This window comes from Gobio gobio, assembly GCF_949357685.1.
Source record: "Gobio gobio genome assembly, chromosome: 21".
In the NCBI taxonomy this organism is placed as follows: Eukaryota; Metazoa; Chordata; class Actinopteri; order Cypriniformes; family Gobionidae; genus Gobio; species Gobio gobio.
Genome location: NC_137117.1, coordinates 16,707,443 through 16,726,263, shown reverse-complemented (window position 1 = coordinate 16,726,263; position 18,821 = coordinate 16,707,443). Strand labels below are relative to the sequence as shown.

Below are 18,821 nucleotides of genomic sequence, written 5' to 3'. Positions count from 1 at the left end.
TGGCTGTCTGAGAATGCAATACAATGAATAAATGTAAATATCATAATGTGCTTTGGTGTTTGTTAAGGCTGGTTATGCTTTAGTAAAGCTGCTTTTGTTTTCTCACCTTTCACCTCTGCAAACTGTGACACATACATCCCTTCCTACACACATGCAGCACGAAGGAAAAAAACAGTTGAGCGTATATTCACCACCAGATGCCAGTCAAGAGCCAAAGAGCTGCATTAGACAAAACATCAATAGACAATGAATCTAACAGACTTTATTAGCTATTAAGTTGTTCTTTTTGATAACTTATCATCCTATAATGTTTATGTTGGTGTAAATATTGTTGGGGGCACATTTAACCAAAAAAAATTATAAAAGAAAGACATTTCTGTCATCATTTACTCACCCTAATATCGTTCCAAACCTGGATGATGTTATTTCTTGTGTGGAACACAAAAGGAGAAATTCTGAAGAATGTCCTAGTTCCTCATTTCCATGCAGATACACTGAACGGGGACTGATATTCACAAATGCACACCTATCTATTCATCCATCCATCCATCCTGTGAATAAGCATGATAAACTCTTCAGAAGTCAGCACAAGACATGCATGCTTTATTAAAAACACAACAAGGAGATATAAAACGAACATTTTGCCGATATACAATCTTGGCAGGAATGTTTTACATGGTAGCACTTTGGCACAAGCAGCCGTGTTTACTATAGCTGTCTTTACTATCAAACAAATATCATTCAAATCTACAGTTTAGCAACAGTTAGAACATTTCCGATAGATTACTGTGTATATATATATATATATATAAACATGGAGAAAACGGTATTCAACATTAAAAGTATCTGAGCAATATTTTGATCACAGCAACGAAGATTGTGAAGAAAATACACATCCATAAATTGTAGTGAAATGCATGTCTAATGTTATTGCACTATTCATTATGTACAGCAGAATGAAAGAATGGAAAAATGAAAGATTCCGCTGCATTGCTCCGATCTTGGCAAACATTCAATGAGTCTACAATCATTTTTGGAATGGATTTTGAAAACATGGCAGTGTACGCAAGGTTGAACCTCACGAAAAATGGCAAGAAACATCCGGGTCATGCGTCACCCCTAATTCAAAAGAAAAAAAATAGCATTTTATGATTGCGACAATATTTGCATGACAGTTAGGAGCATCTATATTTAATTATCAATACTGTAAAGAGATTTTTTTTTTAAATTAGGCATGATATAACTATTATTTTTACTATTAAAACATAATTATTTTCATGTTATGGCTGATAACCGATAAATGGCTGATATTAAAGTTCAAAATTTGACAAAATAGAAGATGCTACAAGTGAATTTAGGCATCACAACATTGTAAACAATTATAAAGAACAGTATGAAAAATGTATATTTAGAGATTTATAGCAGTGTTATTAAAATTTAGTGTTTAAAATTTTTTTTTAATAATAACTTCAGGTGAGCATTAAAAAGAATAAAGGTAAACCAATAAGGTAGTGCTATATATAATAGTGCATCCATAATTACAATTTTAAAGTGCAATAGTAAGTGTAGGTAATGTTAGCATTCACTTGTACTAAATTTATGCTGACTTAAAAAAATTATAATAATTGGGTTCTGGGCAATATTTTTATTACGGTTTTACGGTAATGAGAATGTGGATGGGAGGAATTTTGTCATAAAAATAATGTCACAATGCATGACGTCTTAATGGTCGATTTGGGGTCAAGTATGACCCAGGCGTTTCTCCGTGAGATTCACCTGTAAAATCCCTCTCTCTTCCTGTCGTTCTGCTGATCACCTGATTTATCTTTGACACCCCGTACGTCTGCATTCTTCCTGTGCCCATTAACCTCTGCTGATTACACTCTGGATATTTCTTCCCTCAATCTTCCTCTCTCTGGCTGAATTGCACTGATTGGCACCTCTGTTTCTCCAGGTAATTAGCTGCATCCACTCGAAATGTGCGGAAGGCTCCGAGTGTGCCGGTTTTCCCGCACAGGCATCTGTTTTTCTGCCACACGTAGCTACTTATTACGTCCTTTCAAAATCGGGCACAAATTAGAAAATATTTACAGACTCAAAAGTGTGCCGGCGCAACTAATTCAGCCAGTGAGAAAATATATATATATATATATATTGGCCCAAGAAACTACATGAAAGATGATGTGTGATGCTAAAGGTGACCTGTGCATGCGTGTTTGGGTATTACAGCGTACAGCACAGCCTGTGCAACCGCTCGCTCGCTCTGTCCCTCGGGTGTGAGAGCACAGACTTGTGTTCCAGAGTTAATTTCATTAAGAAATGTCCAGATGATGTTTCAACACAACTAAATGTGATATTTTACATACAGTAAATGAAACCTGTTTTAAGGCATTTTTTCTGCATAGTGACAATCCTCAAATCCTCATTAATCTACTTATAACTGCATTTATCAATGTACTATATCATTTCAGTAAATAAAGGAAAGTATTTTATAGGGTAACAAGAGATTTTAGAATGAGAAAATAAAGTCTTAATACAATAAATCTACATTTATATTTAATGTAATTTATGTGAATTGTATTTTATGTGAAATTTGATGCATTTTTGATTGTTTTTGGGTGAAAAATGACCCAGACATTTCTTTTCAGGAAATTCACCCCTTCCATTCCAGGCAAGCACAAACTGCTTTGAATGATCACTGGCTGATTATAAAGTAAAACACCACACACTTACATTAACGTGTTCCTGATTTCAGTTGATTATTATTGTAACTACATAATGTGCTACTGCTAACCGACGTGGAAAGTAAAAATGTGCATCCCCAGTGACGGACCCGGGGGGGTTCAGACGTGAACATAGAGCTGTGTTTGAGGGAAGAGGATAAATACTGCTCTAGGATCAGAGGTGGACGTTTATCTGTGGTGTAGGAGAGGGGCAGAGGGCTGGTCTGGGTTCAATGCCTCTGCTCTTCATGAACGACAGCAGCTGGTCAGGGATCTCCGCCAGGACATCTTTGGCCAGTCGGGCCATGCTGAGCACCTGGTTCCCGGATCGGTCAATGTAGTCCCGGAACGGCACAAACTAAATCAGAGAGACAGAGATGAATTTCATTTTTAAAAAATGTCTTTCTGACTTTACTAAAAAATTAAAAAAGTAAATGGTAAAAAATAAAATAATAATAAAAAAATATTATATTATCGTATTATATATGATATTTACTCATTATAAATATTTAACAATTATAAATAAAAAAATTATTAAAAGTATTCAAATAAATAAATAATTTCACAACAACAAAAAATATGGATTTTGTCGTATGTGCCATATTTGTGGAACGTGTCGCATATCAAAACCACTTATTTTTATTATGGTAACACTTTACAGTAAGGTTCCATTTGTTAATATTAGTTAACTACATTACTTCTACAAACAATTCTAAAGCATCTTATTATTAATCTTAGTTGAAGTTAATCTCACGATTTACTAATACATTATTAAAATCAAAAGTTGTATCTGTTAATATTATTTAATGGACATGACCTAACATGAACTAACAATCAACAGTACTTTAAAGGCCCCCTTAAATCAAAATTTAAATTGTTTAGCTTTTAGTATGAAAATGTTAGCCTTAAGGTTATGAATAAGCTGGTGTGTTCCAAAATAATGACAAAATACGCATTTAGGAGATATAAGCATTCAAATCTTACAGTCTCTAACTTCCGCTAAAATGGATCATGGATTTTTATGACATCACCAGCGTCTCATCCGATTTTCTGTCCAATCAAATTGCTCTCTCTGCTCTCTATCTGAAGCATCCCAGCCTTAAATAGACGCTGAAACTGCGGCTGAAATCGTTCACTTGTTCACACATTTACTATTTTCTACATGGTGAATGGCACATTGTGCACTATATAGGGGATAGGGAACGATTCAGACAGTGTAATGCTTCCAGTTGAGGCGAATGAAGTCTGGTTTCACATTAGTTTCACGTGCACTGCGGCAGAGCACACACACTGTCCGCTCCGGTCCAGAGACACGAGAGCACAGAGCGGATCACATGCGCGAGTCAGCGCAGACAACAAAACATATCGGACCCATTTGTATTTCAAAACGATATGGAAGAGATTATGATGAGAACCAAGCTGAAAGGCTCTAGTCAAACTGTGATATAAATGAAACGCTATTGGCTGTTTTAAAAAAGGGGAGGAGCTGCTTGATATGTCCTGCCCTGTCTTCCTGTTTCAAGGGAAATCATGTCAACACATTGGGCCTTTAACAAATATAATGCTAGTTAATATTAGTTAAATGCATTAACCAACCAACACATTATAATGGATTGTTATTATTATTTCTTCATGAATCAAATGGACAAAATATATCATGTTAAATTTACTCTGGGCCAAATAGATTTGTTCACTTAGATAATAAAAGATGATAATACTAATCTTGAATAGGTAACATTATGTACCTGGACAATGTCTCTCTCAGCAACACGTCCCCTGGAGGACACCCTGACCTCATCTCCATCCAACTCTTCCATGGCTGTTACATTAACAAGAGAATAGTTACATCACATATCTTATTCTTGTTTTGAGATCATCTCTGTTTGCAGTGCCATAATCTCACCATCAAATTCAGCAGGGCCGACTCCCACAATTATGATTGACATGGGCAGGGACGCCGCCTGTAAACAGGGAAGGGGCGGCAGTGTGTGATCGGTGCCCTGCTAAAAAGATTATTGTATTTACAGAACATCATGAAGGTCTAACAAGCAAAAATGACTCACAGTGACCACGGCTTCTCTAGTCTGCACCATGTCGGAAATGACACCGTCTGTGATGATCAGCAACACAAAGTACTGAGAGCCATCTGTCACCTCTGACGCGCACCTGAAGATTTACAGTACAGTTAGAGTTATATTCAAGCAAAAAAATGACTTCTCAGAAACTAAAAATGACTCCAGGGAAAAAGATTTAATATGTCTGGCTGCAATAAAACAAGTGCACTGGTATGCGGTTGCTATGGTATTATGGGTGATTGCGAACGGGACCAAATCAAAACAAGTCTCTATGATATTCTGATTCCAAGAAATGAGGTTACATACACACACAAATACTATAATACTTTTTAGTATTGCATTATTAATAATACTTATTAATACTTAATCATTTGGGGATTATGATTGTGTTCCGGCATATCACTGGAAATACCCAGTAAAATCTTCCTCATTTATCTGAGCCCTTTTCTCAACTTTTATTATTAAATCTGTCTGTTCCTTCCAGTTCATTGACCCTAATAACCACCTCCAGATATTGTCTCAGTCACAGCACGTAAGAAGTGCTGAGCCCAGAGAGGAGATTCATACCAACTTAAAAAGTTGACCACTTCAGCAGTGGGCGATCGATATCTGCCTCTTAAAGCACCTCTGCAGTTCTGGGAGTTTGATTTTCTTTAGATTGAGAGATTTAGCTGGATCTGAAAAAGCCTTGAAACTGACAAGGGCAATTAGAAGCTTCTTCACATGTGTGCGTAAGGTTTAGGTTTTGTGTCATGTTGCGTGATGAACGCTGTGCTGATATATGAAGCAGACCAGAGATTAAGTTTTCAATAGAAACTCAGTATTCTTCTTCTGTGGCAAGTTTAAAGAGCACTAATTATCCGTGTTTTTCTGCTTTATTTGATAAGGATTTGATGACATAATCCCCCTCATTATGTCTTGCCTTTCTGAGCAAAACATTCTTACATAAATGATCGAATTGAAATGAATTCTGTTTCATGAATGAGGCCCAGTGTTTTTTCTATATTCATATTGTTAATTATTAAATTCATGTTCTGTTAATGTCTAAAGTCTTGAAGACATATATAATTGAAAAAAATAAATATATTATATATATATATATATATATATATATATATATATATATATATATATATATATATATATAAATGGCTGTGTGTAGTATGTACTGTATTTATATATACTAAATACTTTACATATATTTATACATGTACAAATGTGTGTATGTATATATACAGACACGCACACACGCACCTACACACACACACACACACAAATATATATATATATATATATATATATATATATATATATATATATATATATATATATATATATATATATATATATATATATATATATATATATATATAAACTCACCTAAAGGATTATTAGGAACACCTGTTCAATTTCTCATTAATGCAATTATCTAATCAACCAATCACATGGCAGTTGCTTCAATGCATTTAGGGGTGTGGTCCTGGTCAAGACAATCTCCTGAACTCCAAACTGAATGTCAGAATGGGAAAGAAAGGTGATTTAAGCAATTTTGAGCATGGCATGGTTGTTGGTGCCAGACGGGCCAGTCTGAGTATTTCACAATCTGCTCAGTTACTGGGATTTTCACGCACAACCATTTTTAGGGTTTACAAAGAATGGTGTGAAAAGGGAAAAACATCCAGTATGCGGCAGTCCTGTGGGCGAAAATGCCTTGTTGATGCTAGAGGTCAGAGGAGAATGGGCCGACTGATTCAAACTGATAGAAGAGCAACTTTGACTGAAATAACCACTCGTTACAACCGAGGTATGCAGCAAAGCATTTGTGAAGCCACAACACGCACAACCTTGAGGAGGATGGGCTACAACAGCAGAAGACCCCACCGGCTACCACTCATCTCCACTACAAATAGGAAAAAGAGGCTACAATTTGCACGAGCTCACCAAAATTGGACAGTTGAAGACTGGAAAAATGTTGCCTGGTCTGATGAGTCTCGATTTCTGTTGAGACGTTCAGATGGTAGAGTCAGAATTTGGCGTAAACAGAATGAGAACATGGATCCATCATGCCTTGTTACCACTGTGCAGGCTGCTGGTGGTGGTGTAATGGTGTGGGGGATGTTTTCCTGGCACACTTTAGGCCCCTTAGTGCCAATTGGGCATCGTTTAAATGCCACGGCCTACCTGAGCATTGTTTCTGACCATGTCCATCCCTTTATGACCACCATGTACCCATCCTCTGATGGCTACTTCCAGCAGGATAATGCACCATGTCACAAAGCTCGAATCATTTCAAATTGGTTTCTTGAACATGACAATGAGTTCACTGTACTAAAATGGCCCCCACAGTCACCAGATCTCAACCCAATAGAGCATCTTTGGGATGTGGTGGAACGGGAGCTTCGTGCCCTGGATGTGCATCCCACAAATCTCCATCAACTGCAAGATGCTATCCTATCAATATGGGCCGACATTTCTAAAGAATGTTTTCAGCACCTTGTTGAATCAATGCCACATAGAATTAAGGCAGTTCTGAAGGCGAAAGGGGGTCAAACACAGCATTAGTATGGTGTTCCTAATAATCCTTTAGGTGAGTGAATATATATATATATGACCAGAAGTGTTTTACTATTGTCCACTTTTTACAATCCAATTAATCTTTAATAAAATTAAGTACTGTCCTAATTATCTCTGTCTAATTTTTGTTAAATATTGGCTTTCACTATGAAAATTCTCTAAAGGTTTCTTGCACCAAAAACTGTCATATTTTAGTTCCACAGAATTAAATGGGTTGTTTTTTGCTACTGTACTTTTGACACTGCATGTAAATGACCTCTGTTGTTAATGTCTAACCTCTCCATATCTGAAATAGTTTAAACTGTCCTTCATCCGGTTACATTTAAACTTCAAATAATAAGTGACGGGAGAGGGCGCTTTGTGTTGTGAACACTGCCTACATAGTACATCAAAGTCCTTTAATTCAAGCAAGCAAGAAAGATTCTGTTTTCCATGATATGTCCCTTTTAAAAAGCTTCTGCGTGGTCAGACCTCGACTGCATCTGAGCAGCAGGTACACTGAGTGAAGTGTTAGTCAAGCACAGGATTCTGGAGGAGTCTTTGGAGCGTGTGTGCGCGTAAGTGCATTTGTGTGGAGCGAGAGGACAGGCTTTCGGGTGAATAACAAGTGGATAGTGACAGGAAAGAGTTTAGCTCACAGGGGAGACAGAAAAAAGATCAGGGCAGAGAGGCAGAAAGAGAGCTCAACCTGGTGTCAATTGCAGGAGGATTGTTTAGCTTACTGTGCCACCTGGTTGATGACAGGGGCAAAGTTGGTGGGGCCGTAGAGCTGCACTTTACGAAGACAGTCATAGTACGCCTCCAGCACGCCTTCGATGCCGACGCAGTTTGCATTCTCACAGTCGGAGTTCTATGAGTTCAGAATACACATGCATTGGAGAGGACCTCCACAAGATATATATATAACACAAGAGGAATCGTTTCTGACTTATTCACACTGGGCTGCAGCATTTTTTATGTTGCTGTATGCTATATGTCCAATGCTGAAAATTCATGACAGCATAGTTAAGTATTAATAATGAATATCATGCCTGTGTTGTTTTAAAGAGATCCATCTGAAAATGAAAATTCTGTCATGATTTGTGTCATTTATTAGTAGTAGTAGTGGTAGTATCAGCCAATATTCTATATATAAAAATCTATAAACTATATCTGTGCATCCCTACTTTTGTAGCTTTTTTGTATATATAAATCATGTATAAATAAAACATATTTAATGTAAATTAATTTATTAATAATAATAATAAGTAGTAGCAGTATCAGCCAATATTCTATATTATAATTTATATCTGTGCATCCCTACTTTTGCAGATTTTTTTGTATATATATATAAATAACTAATTTATAAATAAAAGTTATTTCATTTCATAGAAATAATTAAATAATAATTATAATATAATAATAATTATAATAGTAGTATCAATTTTTTGGTATAAATAAATAAAAACTATAGTAGTAAGCAATGTCCTCTTTTCAAAAATTCTATTAATTCAGAATAAAATCAATCTCAATATTTTCGTCTTATTTTTGTTAAATATTCTGTTTCACTACAAATAAAGAAAGAAATGTCCATTGTATTGCAAAAAAATATGTTCTAGTGTGTTCCACTGAAGAAGAAAAAGTCATACCTGTTTGGAATGACATGAGAGTAAGTATATGATGACTGAATTTTCATTATTGGGTGAACAAACCTTTAACCATCCGACATTACTGTGGCGTTATTGTGTGTGCATTTTTAATGATAGCTCTTTTTGAGGCGTTACTCACCAGGGGAAAAGCATGAGAGATCTTGCCATCAGGAGGGAGTTTAGCTCCAAAACCGTAGGCAGGGAAGAGTTTGTCACTGTCATAATCCTGGATGATTTCCCCTACGGCTTTAAGGGCCATGGCGTACGCATTCAGCTGATACGGGTTCATGTAGTGGAGAGATGTCGGCTGTGATGGGTTTCCTGCATTCAGGTATCAATCAATACAAGTTAACACACGAGTGCAAAGACATCGATGTCACTTACATGAGTGCCAAGCTCTAAATTTAAAACGGACACGTGACCACTGCATGCCACACAAACACGGTAGGATTTCAGTCAATGAAGATGTTCTTACCATTAGACGCGGTGAAGTCTATTGCTACAGTGAAGTTCAGCTGTGTTCTGTTTCAACATTGAAGAGTCACAGTCAAAAGTTGTAACCAATGCAGTATATAAATCATATGGGTACTTGATAATACAGTACTGTTCAAAGGTTTGGGATCAATAGGAAATTAATACTTTTATTCAGCAAGGATGGATTCAATTGATCAAAAGAGACAGTAAAGACATTTCCTCCCCTCACATTACAAATACAGTATTATTACTACAGTAAACCTCACTCCCATGGCCGCCCATGGACTGATGCTAGAGACTGTGGTCTTTAGCGTCCTTGTTAGTGTGCCTGCCTCCCATGCACAGAAATGCCGGTTCGAATCTCGCTCAGAGGTGCGCTAAAAGCATTGTTAACCAACTATGGTTGCAAGTCCAATCGTTATCAGCATAGTTCAACGAGTCAGTGTTTCCCGAAACCATAGTTCCAATGAACATTCACAAAGTTGCGTGGTTGGTACAACAGCTCTCGACCAGTGGTTAGAAGCATTGTTTCTTGTTTGCATGACGTGGACTTAAAGGTAAAAATCTAGTTTTTAATGTTGTTTATGTCTATGTGGTGTTTTTAATATGCTTTCAGTCAAACCATGTGCAAATTCATAAGTCAACAGCATTGATGAGTATTTTCTCTTTAAAAGTCCAGTGAACCCAAGAGAAACGTGGTTTAAAATCGCCAGTGTTTCTGACGCCACTAACTACTTTGTATCCAATCACGTCAACGTGTGGGTGGGCTTTAGCATATCATCATTACTATTCTCTGAAGCAGAGGACTGAAGAGAAGCCAGGTTATCCCGGTATATTTTTCTGTTGAAATGACAAATCGGGTACTTTTAGCAATATAGCGGGTGAATTATGTGTATGATGTATATTATGTTATGGTGAACTATATGCCTTTCTGACGTTCTATGATGTTCACAGCGTTTCTAAGGATGCTGATTTTTAGAAGGCAGTCTTGGGAACATGGTTTGTGTAACATTAGCAACACATTATTAGCTGTTATTAGGAATCAAGCAAAAAGCTGATCATATTAATTACCGTTATGTGTCAGATGTTGTAAAGAGCTATACCATTGTGCAGCATTTACTACAGTAAAGTTGAGCGAGTGGGTCTCTGAGCTGGTGTGAGTGGAGGCGGAGCTAATTTGCATATTCATGGCTCTGCTTATACTAAATAAAGCAAGGGTGTAAAGTTACATTCAAGCTATTTTAAGGCATGGCCATTTTTTTCACAGGAAAAAATGTGATCAAAAATAAATTTTAAGGGATACAATTATTGACTACAGGGGACTTTAAGTCCTTATCTTGAGCAGATGTATGCACAGGTGAGTCCAACTGCTGGGCATTTCTGCCTGTTGCACGGAGCCATGGAGCTGACTGCAGGCTCCTCAGCCGGGGACCACCCTTCACTCATGTTTCGCTCCTTTAATCCCGGAACATCTCAAGGTGGCGGAGCAGTGAAAAGGGACGTCTCCCAGCAGCTCTAGGATCCTTGCTTTACCCATGCGCTATACCTTCATTCGAAGATAAATTTACATTTGGTATATAAAAAAATGTGAGGACTTTGCCGCCTCATTTTTAAAACACCACCGCACACCACTGATACAAATGTAATAATTTACGTCTTTTAGTTTGTCAAGAGATTTAAAGCGTAAATGTTTTCACTCTCAAACAGATTCATTAAAAGAAGTTATTACTCCACCACTTGCGTGACATCATCAGCCAATGTGGTTGAACGACAAATTTGCGACAATACGGTTTTGGGAAACAGTCATGACTAGCTAGTTGATGCATCACACTATGGTAGTTAAGCAGCGAGTTAAGTTGTTGTACAGGAAACGCACCCCTGAACGGTAGAACTGGACAGGTTATATAAGCATACAAGCAAAATATAATAAAAAAAACATATTGGTATTTGGGTTGTCCCCCGTTTCTTTTCATAACAGCAGCACTTGTGCTGAAATGAACAAAATCTGATCCATATTATCCATGCTTTAAAAGAAGCAAGACGTCTGACCTTTAGTACAAAGGAGTTCACATGCTCAATGTCACACATTTCATTAGTAACCTAGAAATAGTCCAGAATCCATATATTATAATCCAAATATGTCCTATACATTTCCATTCATTTGTTTTAAAATGTGTACAAATATTAATACTTCATTGATTTCCATGTTTAAATTCAATAGATGTTCAATGTGGACTCTTTTAGCTTTTGGATGTTACCGTATATATATATACACATTCATAATAGACAAAAACAAATCTATAAATGCGTATTTATATTGCTAATGAAAGTGCACTAGTAGAATATATTGAAACATTGAGAGAACTCAAACTACTTAAAATTCTATGATGCAGCTTTCTGAGAGAGCTATCAAAATGTTAAACGAATCAATAACTAAATATTCTTGTTTTTTTTAGTACACAAACATGTTTTTTTGTTTTTTTTTTAATCAAGTCAACGCATAATTAAAGGTTTAGTTGTAATTAGAAGGCAAGCATATGGTATACTGAATCATCGCCTTGATTTCAGTTGTTTGGAAATGAGCATGTGATGTTTTCTTCAGCAAAAATGTTTTTACATTTTTATTAGGGCTGTCAACTGATTAAAAATGGGCTCCTCGCTCATCATCTGCTCTCAGAAAGCATGGATTGGTGACGAAGATTTCCTTCATAAAACATAAGGATTTTACTTCAAGCTTGAATGGCTCCAGTAATGGAATTAATTTAAGGGGCATTGTGTACATTTATTGCATTTTATTTGAAATAATCACATTAAATTAACATGTCAAATTGACAGGCCTATTTTTTAACATGATCCGTCAAACTATTTGACTATTAGTGGGTTACTGGGCACAAAAAAAATGATATTCCTATAGAGCATTTCATTAATATTTGTATCAGTATTCAACACACATGCTGGTAATGCCTGAAAAAAAATTAATGGTAAGTGAACTGTCCTGAAAGCTCAATGACAATAAGATCCACTCTGGTTTATTGGTATTGTCTCGAAGGTAAGATATTCAGATTGACTAACTATAATTCCACTTATGGTTTACACACATGCCTGATCCAGCTGCCCTCTAACCAGTAAATCTGCCAAATTTATCCAGGGAATGTTTAAGGGGCACTCACCCGCCCCGAATGAAGTCCACAAATGTGTACTCCGATTCCACTTTGAAGGACAAAAGTGTTACCTAGAGAGAGTGAAAGAGAGAGAGAGAGGAGAGATAATGGAAGTCATTATGAAAATAAATCAGAAGAGAAGAGCGCTTGACAGGTAATTCATCCACACGTACCGTGCCAGAGTTGACGTATTTCTTTTTCCTTCCTTTTTTCTTAGGATTCAGAACCTGAAAGAAACAAAAAGACGCCCATCAAGCATGGCTGAAAGGAATATGACATATTACTGAAGGGTCCGCACCTGTTTTTTTTTTTCCTCTTATGATTCATGAAACATTTTTGGCACTTTTATGAATACGTCCCACGTTGTTGTCCCATTACTTTTTAAGAGGCATTAGATATGTTAGATAAAATATTATCTAACAAAAAATTATCCTGACATGAAAAGTAGCTCGTTTTCAACACATTAACCCTCTGGGGCTCTTCGGTCATTTCTGACCCAAATTTTTTTTAAATAAAAAATGTAAAAAATCGTACAGGATTTGAAAAGTCTAAGTGGTCATAAAAAAAATAGTCACACTCAGGACCTTCGGGTCAAAAATGACCCCCATAGGAAATGAATGGGAAATTAGCAAAAAGTATGAAAATACAGAGTTTTTTGTGCATACAATCTACAAATCAGCCAGGATGCAGAAAAAAAGGACTCAACAGTGAAGGGTTGAATCTCTAAAACATCAAGAGTGCAAAACAGACAAAAAAACTCACACACCTACACACAAAAACACAATTAGCTTTTGGAATGTCACGCGTTAATTTGTGTGTGCGTGTGTTTTTGTGTGTATAAGTGTGTGTATGTGTGAGTTTTTTTGTCTGTTTTGCACTCTTGATGTTTTAGAGATTCACCCTTTCACGGTTGAGTCCTTTTTTCTGCATCCTGGCTGATTTGTAGATTGTATGCACAAAAAAACTAATTTCCCATTAATTTCCTATGGGGGTCATTTTTGACCCAAAGGTCCTGAGTGTGACTTTTTTTTTCAGACCACTTAAGACTTTTCAAATCCTGTCCCCAATTTCTTTGGGTGTTCATATACCAAGTACCAATAAAGTCACCAAGTTTCGGATCATTCCGATGAAGCTACGATTTTTTTTTTTTTTAAATTAGAAAACGCAAGATCCACTATAGTGATAAAAATGTGCTATTGCGTGATAAAAATGCTCAATGTGTCCACCGGATGGCACCGATCTCATTTAAAAAATTGCTTTCATGAGGCCTGGGCTTGACTCTAAAATGAAATACAACTTTAATAAAAAATTTATAAAATTATATATAGATATACATTTTTTATTATATTCAATGGGAAGAAAATGGGTCATAATTATTGCATAAATATTAATTATAAATCATAAAATTATCTCAAAACACCAAAAAAGAAAAGAAAAAATATTATTGAACAAAAATATATTTAATTGATTTTACTCAAATCTTTTATATCTTAATCCCGCCCTCCAGGTCATTTTTGACCCGAAGGTCCTGAGTGTGACCCATAAATGAAGAACCCCAGAGGGTTAAATGTATCCCTCCTCTTAGCCTGTCTTCACCTTCTTAGTTGTATATAACAATGAAAATCCTACAACAATTGATTCCTACAATCAATTGATTATCAATTGAAATTATATTCAAATCACTGTAGTAAAAATTAACTCTTTTTTGTTATTAAAACAATACTTAGCTGTCATTTTCAGCATTTCCCTGTAAGTGCATAATTTATACATAAATCTAATTAAATACAAAAAAAACAATTATTTAATACTTTTGACATTCTTTTTCACTTTTTAAGAGTTGCAAGCCTCATTTTTTACCCTATTTATGTTTCTTAAACAAGTCAAAATAACTCTAAAAGAGCTAAAGTGGGGTGTTTTGCCAGAGCTCAGAAATCAATCAATCATATTAATCAAAATGAATTTGTCCAAAACTATGTGTTTTTACCTCATAAACATTGAACTGGCTCTGTCCACGAGACAGCTCTCTATAGCTGGTTGTAAACTCGCCGATGAAGTCATGACTGAAGAAAAATGAAAGCGTTTACTTGCCTGAGGAATATTTAATGAACATTGCATGAGCATGCTGAGGAGAAATTATTTTGGCTAATGAAAATTTGACTCGAGTTATTCTTGTTATGCAGGATAATTTATGTGTTCATAAACAGAATATTTACTACCCAAGGGGAACACACAAGCCACGAAGAACGACATACCTTCCATCTCTGTCCCAGTCGTAAACATCAACCTTCACTGTTCTGAAGAGATTACAAACAAATCAAACCTCACAGCAAGTCAATATCTAAAATTAAGTGCAGACAGCCTGAATTTTCTCAAAAGGTCAGAGTATAACGGCAGCCTGGTGAGTCCACAGAGCCAGTCCAAAATAACACCAGCACCGGCCGCTGACTGCTGGGATTATTCCCACTGCCACAGACACAGCTGCCCGTTTCCACAGCTCTCAGCACCAGCAGTGTTTCGTTTCAACACCTCAGAGCTCAGTACACAAGTCTGAGGGATGCTTTAAAGGTGCAACAAAAAAAAATCTATTCCTCTCAAAAATCATAGACTCCTATCAAAAAAGTCAAACTGGCTCTCAGAATGCACTCAATAACCCCTATGCATAAGATCAATACTGATTTTTACTCAAATCTTTACTCATATACAGTAGTATATTTACTGTATTAGGGCTGTCAAAATTATGCACCAACACAAATTTAAATATGATTAACATGGATAGTGCATTTATCCAATATGGAAAAATAACATTATTAGATTTATTACAATAAACTAGTTAATTGATAGCCGTAATATTTTTATCCATTAATGCTAACATACAGTCAAACCAAATATTATTCAGACACCAGATATCATTTTTTACTAGTGGGTGCATAACACTATAGTTCATTTATGTAAGTGAGAATAGCTAAATAAAGTAAACTGTGACATATTATACACAAAAAAACTTCATCCAGTGGACTACCAGTAAAATGTATAAAAATTTGGGACCAAAATGATTCAGACACTTTGACCTGACTATGTTTTGCTTACATGTTTTTTTCTTTAATTGCTCATTTGACCTTTTACACCACAGACTGAACAAAATGAAGCACTGCTTGGTAATTGGTTGACCTAAATTGGTATTATCTAGATGTGTGCTTAAATTTAACAGCTGATTGGTTGATTGTAATCCATTACAGACCTTTCTATCAGTTATCTGACATTATCAAGATTAATTTGTTCTTGTCATATTTTATTACCATTTTCTGAACAATAGTAAATAAACTGTGATAATGTGACAAAATGTTGAAGGTGTCTGAATACATTTTGGTTTGACTGTATTTAATGAAACAAGAGAAGATTTAATAACCAGTACTTTCTTTGGAACAACATGAATCAATTAGTAGTTACAGAAAGACCAGGAACATGCATTAAGACCGTCATTTTGATTAAAGTAGCCTTGCAGCAGTAAAGATTTTTAAAGAGCCTCACCTGTCATAGTCTCCATTACAGAGAGCTCGCACTGGGATGGTGAAGGGCTGCCACACAGGGTTCAAAGTATTCTTTATCACCTCTGTTTTGTGACAGATAGTGAACCTACAAAAGAGCCAAATCAAAAAGGAAATCTTACTTAAAGGCGTGTTATGACACCTGTATGGTTTTCTTTGAAGGAATATGTTTGAATATGAATACCAACCAACTACAGCGAGCATCAATAAAAGTGGTTAACATCAAGAGCAGCTCATGGTGGGCATGAAGTGCCTCTTGGGTTTCACAACACAACCATCCATAACCCTCTGTTATCAGTCAATTGAGCCAACACTTAGGGTTTAATTTATGTTTTATGGGTTTTTATGTTCAGTCTGGAAACATTAAGCTAACAGCATGTCTTAAGCTGGCATGAAATCCTTGTTTCCTAAAAAGATACAACCATGTTTGAGTTCTGTTCAAATCAAATCAAATCAAATCAAATCACTTTATTGCTGCATTACTGTTTAGCTGCATATTAAACCCGACATATGTTCCAATTGGCTGAGATTTTGGGCTTTAAACCAATGATTAGCTATCAATGACGTACATTTTTTTTTTTTTCTTTTTTGGAAAAGCAGATATACTCTTTATTGCCAAATGTTTTGGGACGCCTGCCTTTACATGCACATGAACTTTAATGACATCCCATTCTTAATCCGTAGGGCTTAATATGGAGTTGGAACACCCTTTGCAGCTACAACAGCTCCAACTCTTCTGTGTTTGTGGGATTTTTCGACCATTCTTCTAGAAGCGCATTTGTGAGGTCAGTCACTGAAGTTGGACGAGAAGGCCCATCCCAAAGGTGTTCTATTGGGTTGAGGTCAGGACTCTGTGCAGGCCAGTTAAGTTCCTCCACACCAAACTCACTCATCCATGTCTTTATGGACCTTGCTTTGTGCACTGGTGCACAGTCATGTTGGAACAGGAAGGGGCCATCCCCAAACTGTTCCCACAAAGGTGGGAACATGAAATTGTCCAAAATGTATTGGTATGCTGAAGCCTTAAGAGTTCCTTCCACTGGAACTAAGGGGCCAAGGCCAACCCCTGAAAAACAACCCCACACCATAATCCCCTCTCCACCAAACTTTAAACGTGGCACAATGAAGTCAGGCAAGTACCATTCTCCTGGCAACCGCCAAACCCAGACGCGTCCATTGAATCCACAGACGCGTCCACACAGAGAAGCGTGATTGGTCACTCCAGAGAACATGTCTCTACTGCTCTAGAGTCCAGCGGCGGTTTACACCACTGCATCTGACACTTTGCATTGCACTTGGTGATGTAAGGCTTGGATGAGCTGCTCGGCCATGGAAACCCATTCCATGAAGCTCTTTATGCACGGTTCTTGAGCTAATCTGAAGGCCACACAAAGTTTGGAGGTCTGTAGCGATTGAAGTTGGCGACTTCTGCGCACTGTGAGCCTCAGCATGCACTGACCCCGCTCTGTGATTTTACATGGCCTACTGCTTCGTGGCTGAGTTGCTGTTGTTCACAATTGCTTCCACTTTGTTATAATACCACTAACAGTTGACCATGGAATATTTAGTAGTGAGGAAATTTCACGAATGGACTTATTGCACAGGTGGCAAACTATCACGGTACCACGCTTGAATTACCACCAAAAAAAGGCTGTTGGCTTCCCTGTGGCCCAAAACTTCATGTTGTGGTAGACCATAGTCAAATATCACCTTGCTCTAGTAGGAAATACTCCTTAGCAAACTTTTAGTCATAATGGTGTTGACTTTTCATGAAAATCCTGGAGCTTTTAAAAAATTTTGCTGACAAATTCATGTGAATTTCGATGTCCAGGTAACACAGAGAATGAGTAAACAATGTTCATTTACATTTACTATCGACATTGTGGGTTGGAAATTGGCAATGTTACACTTTGACAAAAGTGCATGTTGCATCACACCTGGTAAGGGCACATTGATAAGATGATGTTCAATAGTAACAGGAACAACTCCTTTAAGCACTCATACTCACGTGCCGTCTTCATTGCTGCGGTAAAACACCAGGAAGGGGTCAGACTTCCCGAAGAAATCCTTTTTGTCCAACTTGTTAGCACAGAGTTGCATGGTTGCAATGTCCTGATATAAAATACTTTGATTACTTTGGGATAGATGGGAATAAAATATTCCTAGAGCTACCAAAAACAAACAAGGTGCACAAACAAGCAAACAAAACACATGCACTCCTGAATGTGAGTCTTTAATACAGGCACTATTATATCCAACAATGCATTTTAATCGCTGGCCTTAGTTAAAATCTCTCTGGAGCAGGAGTTCAGGACACAGCAAAGGAAAATACTAGGACAAGCAATCATCCACAGAGAGGACACACTCGTGTTAGAGGAGAACAGCAATTGGTTCATACATATTAATGTTGAGCGGCGGTCTCCAGTGTTTAGCTATTTATTGGTGCTGTTCTCTTCAGAATACCAGATCTCCAGGGAGACCCTCAAGACCAGGAGGGAAGTCACACATGCAACAGATTTAATTGGATCTTGATAGAGAGAGAGAGAGAGTCTAGGGAGCACTGGAGGAACTACGGTCTAGGTGACACACCGGACAGACAGCTCATCTGCCTTTTAAAACGGCCTATCCCTCTTGGGGAGGA

General features: G+C 36.9%; 1 protein-coding gene across 3 annotated transcripts in view; it reads right to left on the bottom strand.

The window, feature by feature from the left end:
- Positions 1 to 1,225: 1,225 nt before the first annotated feature.
- The window catches only part of cpne9 (copine family member IX), a 64,504-nt gene continuing 46,908 nt past the window's right edge, over positions 1,226 to 18,821 (bottom strand). For 2 of the 3 annotated variants that reach the window (XM_079803684.1, XM_079803682.1), the window contains 13 exons: positions 18,189 to 18,292; positions 16,164 to 16,268; positions 14,888 to 14,929; positions 14,620 to 14,695; positions 12,809 to 12,862; positions 12,645 to 12,706; positions 9,476 to 9,522; positions 9,140 to 9,321; positions 8,095 to 8,222; positions 4,787 to 4,889; positions 4,627 to 4,684; positions 4,469 to 4,542; positions 1,460 to 3,081 (listed from right to left, as the gene is read on the bottom strand). In XM_079803684.1, coding sequence (XP_079659810.1) covers positions 2,899 to 3,081; positions 4,469 to 4,542; positions 4,627 to 4,684; positions 4,787 to 4,889; positions 8,095 to 8,222; positions 9,140 to 9,321; positions 9,476 to 9,522; positions 12,645 to 12,706; positions 12,809 to 12,862; positions 14,620 to 14,695; positions 14,888 to 14,929; positions 16,164 to 16,268; positions 18,189 to 18,292 — 1,218 coding nt within the window. In that variant the 3' untranslated portion in view covers positions 1,460 to 2,898. Of the gene's footprint in view, positions 3,082 to 4,468; positions 4,543 to 4,626; positions 4,685 to 4,786; positions 4,890 to 8,094; positions 8,223 to 9,139; positions 9,322 to 9,475; positions 9,523 to 12,644; positions 12,707 to 12,808; positions 12,863 to 14,619; positions 14,696 to 14,887; positions 14,930 to 16,163; positions 16,269 to 18,188; positions 18,293 to 18,821 lie in introns of all 3 variants that reach the window. The other variant, XM_079803683.1, reaches the window with a different exon arrangement.